Here is a 7,108-nt window from a genome sequence, read left to right on the forward strand (position 1 = left end):
AACAAGACAAATTGAGACTCGAAGTCTCAGAAGAGGCTCCCAGACCATTGCCTTCTCAGGGTCCGAGCGGCTCATCCAGGATGGGGGCGGGGTGGGGCGGCGGCGGTTCCCCAGGAGCCTTCTCCCGCGGTCTGCGCGCATCCTGTTTCGGAAAGATCTAACTAATCTCCAGGCCCTACTTGCCTCTCCTGTTACGTGGGGGCTGCTGAGGGTGCTCCCCCAGGGCAGCGCTCTGTGAACTGAGCGAAGTTTGGACGCACAGGTCACTGTGCTGGGCACGGAGAGCAGGCTGCGGCGGCGGGAAGGCCGGCACCTCGGACAGCAGGGGTCGAAGCGTCCCCGGCGCTCCAGGCTTCTGGGACCCGCGCCTGCGGGGCAGGTCCCACCCGGCCGCTCCCTTTACGGCCGGGTCCCCTCCCGTCTCCCGGGATACGCACTTAGCAATGCAAAATGTCCATTTTCCATGAAAACTTGTTTGTTTGTGTTGGGGTTTTAATTGCCCCCCCCCCTTGAGGGAGAGAGGTGTTGCCTTGGTTACCAGTGTTTTCCCTGAGGCCTGGCCACTCCTGCTGCTCTGGCTGCGTCTGCACTGTCCCCCTGGCTGGGGACAGAGTCAGCCAGGCTCCGCCCCCTGCCCCCAGCTGCGTCTCCCTGAGGGGACAGTCACCACGGGCTGTTGCCCAAGGGCTCCCACAGCAGAGGTCAGAGATCTCTCTCAGGTCACTTCCCGTGGCCTGGGCGGAGGTAGGGCGTACCTGGGGCCTCTGCTCTTACCCACCTGGTCTCCTCCGGCAGTGGCTCCAGGACCTTCCCGCACAAACGCCGTCGGACCCCGCTTCCTTGTGGACTGACCGGCCTTCACCGCATCGGAGGACAGGAGCGGACTCTGCTGCCCACCGCGTCAGGGAGGAGATGGCCCGGAGCGGGAGCGCCCGTGTCAGGTGAGCACAGGGGCCAGCAGATCTCAGAGCCGGGAGGGGTGTTGAAAAGCCTGCAGAAGGAGGGGCAGGGTGGCTCCCTCTTGCTGAGGCACGGTGTGCTTCCTTGGTCTCCAAATCTTCTGGGCGACAACATAATGCACACACACCCGAGCTTTCGTGCACACTGTCTCAGGATTATCACACCCACAGTGTGCGGTCATTTTACCCATGGATAACCCACACCCTTGTTTTTCCCTCAAAACTTTGGGCGAAAAAGTGCGCATTATGCATGGCGAAACATGGTGATCAAAGTCTACACGTTACAAAATGATTGCATGATACCATCCCTTAAACATTGAATATACCTTTATATTACATGTGATTGTATCACAGTTTACATGCATGTAAACTTCTGCTTCTGCGTTTTTTTTATATTTTAAACGTCCATGCTTTTCCTTCGCTATTCCAGGCTTCTGTTTGCGATCAGTCTGGCGTTACAGACCGTTCCTTTGGGAAACAGTAAGAAGCCTTTTATTTACAGTATTTTGATTTCTATTGCGTAGTTGTTTCTCAGACATTATCAATCCCATATCTCCAATTTTTAAAAATATATTTTATTTATTTTTAGAGAGAAGGGAAGGGAGGGAGAAACATGAGTGTGTGGTTGCCTCTCGCGCGCCCCCTACTGGGGACCTGGCCCACAATTCAGGCATGTGCCCCGACTGGGAATCAAGCCAAAACCCTTGGGTTCGCAGGCTGGTTGGTACTCAGTCCACTGAGCCACACCAGCCGGGGCTCATCTTTCCAATGTTTTTAAAAGGCTGCCAGAGAGAGAATCATGAGGGCAGTAGAGAAGAAACCAACAACGCGACAGTTCAGAGGCTCCAGCAGAAAACACTCAACTGGACGTGGGACGGCTCCAGGGACGGGAACGGGAGCGCGCAGGACCTGCTCCCCCAGGCCCGGGCTTCCCCAGAGCGTGAGTCCCACACTGCGTTACGGCCTTGGCGATCATCGCAGCCCCCCGCGTCCGGAGTCAGGGTCTGGAAAGCCCGGGATCTGTTAAGGCTAAGTCGAGAAGCCCAACAGAGAGCATTCTATCATCCTCAAGTGATGACGCACGATCAAGTAAAAACATTCCCTAGCGAGGTGTTCTTTGGCTCTGAAGTCTTACTCTTCCACTGGCAAAGCGTTGCGTTTGCTCTTACGTGGGTATTTTTCTTGGGCCCCGAGAGCTGATTGAAATGCATTGAAAACAAATATCCCAACCCAAGATAACAGCGGACTCTCTCGGGCTCCAGGGGGTCCCTCTGGAGGAGGGGGGGGTCCCTCCGGTGGGGGGAGGGTGGCGTCACTGCATCCGTGGGTGGTCCTCTCCGGGGAGGCCTGTCTTCAGTCACTGTCACCGTGTCACAGCCTGAATTTAACATGTGAAAGAGAGGAAGAAAGCAAGCCCTGCTTGCTGGGGGCAGGCTTTCGAGTCCCGCCCTCCGCCTGGTTCCTGACCCGCCCTCACCCCGGGTAGCTTGTTTTTAATCCTTTAATGAACAAGCGGGGTTTACCTGAGCAAACACACTTAGCAGGGGGCTAATTTTATTGCCTCCCGGGCGATCTCGTCCCGCCCCCTTCCGGCGGATCTAACGCAAGGGCTGCGCCCGCGCGCCAGGCTGACGCCCCGGCGACCCTCGTAGGTGCGCCCCCGCGGCCGCGCTGCTGCATGAACGGCGGCACCTGCGTGCTGGGCAGCTTCTGCGTGTGCTCCGCCCACTTCACCGGCCGCTACTGCGAGCACGACCAGAGGCACAGGTGCGCGCGGGGCGGGAGCGCGCGCAGGGCGGGAGCGCGCGCGGGCGGGGCCGGCGGACCTCGGGACTGGAGGGCGGGGGCGCGCGGGGCGGGGCACGCGCGCCGGCGGCGCTAACGCAGGGTCTCGCCCTCTTAGCGAGTGCGGCGCCCTGGTGCACGGATCCTGGACCTTGCGCGGCTGCCGGCTGTGCAGGTGCGTCTTCGGGGCCCTGCACTGCCTCCCCCGCCAGACGCCCGGCCGCTGCGGTAAGGGGACCTGCGTCCTGGCTCACAGTCCACGCATGCATGCGGTTTCTCCTTTACACACTTCGATCCTCCCAGACCTACGTGTGCCAGGCGACACGGAAATGAGCAAGCTGGGTTGAATCATCATCCCTCAGGGAAGTCACATCTGTTGTGAGTCACGTAGCGCATCATCATTTTTAAACTCACAGTGCAGTGTTATTGTCTACCATGCTGGCCGCCCTGTGGGTTACATCCCGCGGGTTATCTTTATAGCTGGAAGCTTGTACACGGACCCCCTTCACCCGTCTCAACACCCCTCCCCTCGCACTCACCTCCCCGCCCCCCGGCAAGCTCTGGCAACCACACATCTGTTTCTGTGTCTATGAGTTTGGTTCCTTCGTTTAAGAGTCTACATACAAGTGACATCATGTGGCCTTTGTCTTTATCTTATTTCATTTAGCATAATGTCCTCAAAGTCCATCCGTGTTGTTAATAATGGCAAGATTTCCCTTTTTCTATGGCTGAATAATTTTATATATATATTTAACCACATTTTCTTATTCCATTCATCCATTGATGGACACTTGGCTGCTTACATATCTTGGCTATTTGTAAGTAATTCTGCAACGAACATAGGGATGCATATGCCTTTTTCTTTTTAAAAAGATTTTATGGTATAATAAAGAGATTTTATTTATTTATTTGTAGAGAGAGGGGAAGAGAAGGAGAGAAACATCAATGTGTGGTGGCCTCTCACTCGCCCCCTACTAGGGACCTGGCCCACAACCCAGGCCTGTGCCCTGACTGGGAATCGAACCAGAGACCCTCTGGTTCCTGGGCTGGTGCTCAATCCACTGAGCCACGCCAGCCAGGGCCAATTTTTTTATTTCCTGTCCTCACCTAAGGACATGTCCACCGATTTTGGAGAGAGGTAGAGAAACACCAATGAGAAAGAGAAACTCCCCAGCCACGGGCCCTGACCGGGAATCAAACCTGCGGCCTTTAGGTTTACAGAAAGACACTCCAACCAGCAGAGCCGCACTGGCCAGGGCTCACACTCAAGTCTTAAAAACACATTCCTGGGACCAACCAGCCAACCAGCCAGCCAACCACCATCTGTGGGCCAGAGCCAGCCTGTGGGGCCGTGGGCCGCTGGGGAGGCCGCCCACACAGGTCCTGGCCCCAGGGGGCACCGGCATGGTGGTGGACTGCCCCGGAGAGGGCAGCCCCTCCGTCAAGCCCTCCTGGGGTGCTCTCCCGTGATGGGCGCCATTCCTGTGGGTGGGCTTCTCCAGGAAGCCCCCGAGACCCCTCTCTGCTGCCTTAATGACAGCGAAGCCCTCGGCCCCACAAGCATTTCTGACCCAGCGAAACGGACAGACAAGCTGAAGGCCGGCACATCTCCCTCGAGCTGCGCCTGAGGCCGGGCCGTGGGCTCGCTCCCGTCCAGCCCGCCGGGCAGAGCCCCGGCCGCAGGCACAGCTGACAGGGGCCTTTGTCAGAGCGGCTGCGAACGCCTGTCAGCCCCTTAGAGCGGGTCTGCCAGAGAGGGAGGGTCTCACCTGCTCGCTCTGGGGTTTGTTTACCTTTCAGACCCGAGGGACCTGCTCAGCTCACACTCGCCGAGGCGCAGCGCCTGCGGCCCGCTGGTGTTGCTCAGCCTGCTGCTGCCCTGCCTCCTCCTGCCGCGCGGGGGCCGTGAAGGGGAGCCCGCTGCCCCGGGCGCCCGCGGGGGCCCAGCGCCATGCCCCTGGAGCTGCTGAGCGGGCGCGTCCTGTGTGTCCTCTTCAGTTTCCCGTGTTCTGAGTAATATATTTGTTCCGTCCCAATTCGTGTGAACTGAGGCGTTACGCCCACGTTTTTGTCAATAAACATTTTCAGGGTGCCTTCAGCCTGCTTCCCTGGGCTGTGCGTCAGGGCACGTGACTTGGCCGCACGTGAGCAAACACTGAAGGCCCGGCCGCTTCCACCCCACGCATCCGTGCTGTGGTGGGGCAGACTGGGTGGGCGCCCCCAGCACCCCATCTTCCAGCACCCCAGCCCCCATGTGCAGGTGCTCCAGAGACGTGTGAACCGCCTGCGAGTGCCAGCAGCCACCCCCCCCCCCCCCCCGCCTCCACTGACCGCCTTCATTGAGGTTCATGACTCTGCTAGAAGAACCGGTAAACGCACCTGGAACACCCTGGTCGTACAAGTCTGGGTAACCGCGTCCCTGGTTTGCTAGGAATTTAACCGAAGGGACTTCATGGGTTTAACTTCCTTCCAAACCTGTGCCCCGCTGCGCTGACGAACTCAGGGCTGTCGGCCGGCCAGGAGCCCGGGATGATCCGCAGAACCGGGGACGCCTCGGACGGAAACCACTCGGGCTGCGCAGGCACCCTGGAGGGCTCTGCACCCGCCTCCTGACCTTCTCACCAACCGCTCTCGTGACACGCTCGTTACAACCCGAAACCTTCCGCAGCCCGGGGAGGGGGGGGGGGGCGAGGGTTTGCCGCCGGGCTCCAACCGCGGAGGCGCAGGCCTGATTCTTCACCGCGCACGCGCGGCAGCGTCCGGCCTGCGCCCACCAGGAGGAGGCTGACCTGGGGGTCTGTGCACCGCGTTCCCGAGGGAAAACGAGTCCGACCCTTGGTGCAGGGCGGCGCCGCTGGGGGAAGGGGCGCCCTCCAGGACGCTGGCACCTTCAACGCAGATTTAAATAAGCGCTGAAGAAACAGGAAGGCAGGTCTGGTGCAGGGCTGACATGGGAAACAATGACTCAAATTTCGAGACAGACATTTCCAGGCAGTAATCGTTTTTGACAGCCAAGCTGTCTTTAAATGGTTCCAAGTGCACTCTGAGCAGTGCCATGCGCTCGGCGTCATTTGTCACAGAAACGGACCACCCGTGGACTTGGTGCGCGCGCCCTAAGAACTCGACGGACGTGTCTACGCTCTGCGGAATGTTTGCTAAATGCCTGTCTCCTCCCTCTGTCCCGACGTGTGCGGGGGAACATCGTGGGCGGGAGGCACGTGGTTTTAGTTTCAGCCGCTGCACCCAGGAAGCTGAGCCCGGAGGGCCGCCCACCTCCGAGAGGCTGCAGATGTGGGCAAAAGGAAGTTTGAGACTCATTGATTGTTCATGTGAATATCCAGGCTACAAATCGTCCACTTACATTTCCAGTAGAAAATTAGGAACCAGGGTTATGGGTCCTTATAACAGAGTAATTCCTTGATTATAAGAAACCCCCCCGAGTAACCGCGTTACCTTTCTTTACCTGTCTGTCCACCCACACAGCAGACCGGGAAAACTGCCCTCCCGGCTCCGAGAGCAACAGCACGGAGTCTCACATCCCCAAACCGTGACGAGGATCTGCCGCTCTCTGCTGCGGGGCGTGAAGAATTTGGGACAAAAGGCACTTCCCTTGGTAGCGGCCCCCCCAGGTGTCCAGAGAGGTCCCTGAGAACTAGAAACCCCTCAGGGGACAGAGGAGGACCCCTTCACCCAGACGCGTCACCGCTCTTCTCTGGGGGGAGCGCATGGAGGGAGGTGCCTCGCCGGCCTGGGCCTCCTCGGGGCCCCGCCTTTGCTCAGGCCGACAGGGGGGCCAGGGCCCCGCCTTTGAAGGAAGCCGTGGCGGGCTCTCTGCCTTCCCCGCTGTTGACCCGGCGCCCTCACTGTGGGCACCGACCACTCAGGGACACTGAGCAGGAATGGGGAAAGCCACCGGGTTCGGCGCCCTGGTCGTCCAGATCCCCCAGCCCGTTCGGAATCTGAGGTCACTCCAGAGCCGGAGCAGAGGCCCTGCAACCCCACCCCTCCCCCACGCAGCTCTGTCCCCCTTCCAGCCTGGAAGCAGTGGACTGGTCCCGCCCGTGTGGGGAGGGGGGCGGCGGCATTCGGGAGCCACCTCTGCACCACGCTCAGCCTCTGCTGCCTGCAGAAGCCGGTCTGCACACAGGCCTCCACGCCACACGGGCGGCGCTGCCCGCGGCCTGCGTTCAGCTTTGGGTCGTGAATGTTCTAGGAGCGTCTCTCATTTCCGGTGGACCGCTGCTGGGGAAGGGACACGCAGCCACTGGCTGTAGCCTCGGTGCTGGACCAGCAAGTGCGGGGCTAGCTAGGCCTCCGCCGCCAGGGCCAGTGCACCAGTGCACGGGGCAGTGGGGTCTGGGGGC

At 59.8% G+C, this 7,108-nt stretch overlaps 1 protein-coding gene across 2 annotated transcripts; it reads left to right on the forward strand.

Annotated features, from left to right (window-relative positions):
* Positions 1-1,330: 1,330 nt before the first annotated feature.
* On the forward strand, positions 1,331-4,968 carry LOC114508464 (cryptic protein-like). 2 transcript variants are annotated; one of them, XM_028526344.2, is made up of 5 exons: positions 1,331-1,439; positions 1,741-1,899; positions 2,612-2,726; positions 2,863-2,972; positions 4,545-4,968. In XM_028526344.2, the coding sequence occupies exons 1-5, from the start codon at positions 1,367-1,369 to the stop codon at positions 4,712-4,714; spliced, it is 627 nt and encodes a 208-aa protein (XP_028382145.1). In that variant the 5' UTR covers positions 1,331-1,366; the 3' UTR covers positions 4,715-4,968. The 2 variants fall into 2 exon arrangements, with proteins under 2 accessions (XP_028382145.1, XP_035867035.1); XM_036011142.1 differs by lacking the exon at positions 1,741-1,899.
* The last annotated feature ends 2,140 nt before the right edge of the window (positions 4,969-7,108 follow it).

This window comes from Phyllostomus discolor, chromosome 11 (genome assembly GCF_004126475.2).
Source record: "Phyllostomus discolor isolate MPI-MPIP mPhyDis1 chromosome 11, mPhyDis1.pri.v3, whole genome shotgun sequence".
In the NCBI taxonomy this organism is placed as follows: domain Eukaryota; kingdom Metazoa; phylum Chordata; class Mammalia; order Chiroptera; family Phyllostomidae; genus Phyllostomus; species Phyllostomus discolor.

What these genes read in the sequence shown, in the direction of transcription:
- LOC114508464 (XM_028526344.2), top strand. Translation starts at nt 1,367, where the DNA reads ATGCTTTTCCTTCGCTATTCCAGGCTTCTGTTTGCGATCAGTCTGGCG. An exon ending in GACCGTTCCTTTGGGAAACA is followed by an intron (nt 1,440 to 1,740) that starts GTAAGAAGCCTT and finishes TGTTTTTAAAAG; the next exon opens with GCTGCCAGAGAGAGAATCAT. An exon ending in GAGCACGACCAGAGGCACAG is followed by an intron (nt 2,727 to 2,862) that starts GTGCGCGCGGGG and finishes TCGCCCTCTTAG; the next exon opens with CGAGTGCGGCGCCCTGGTGC.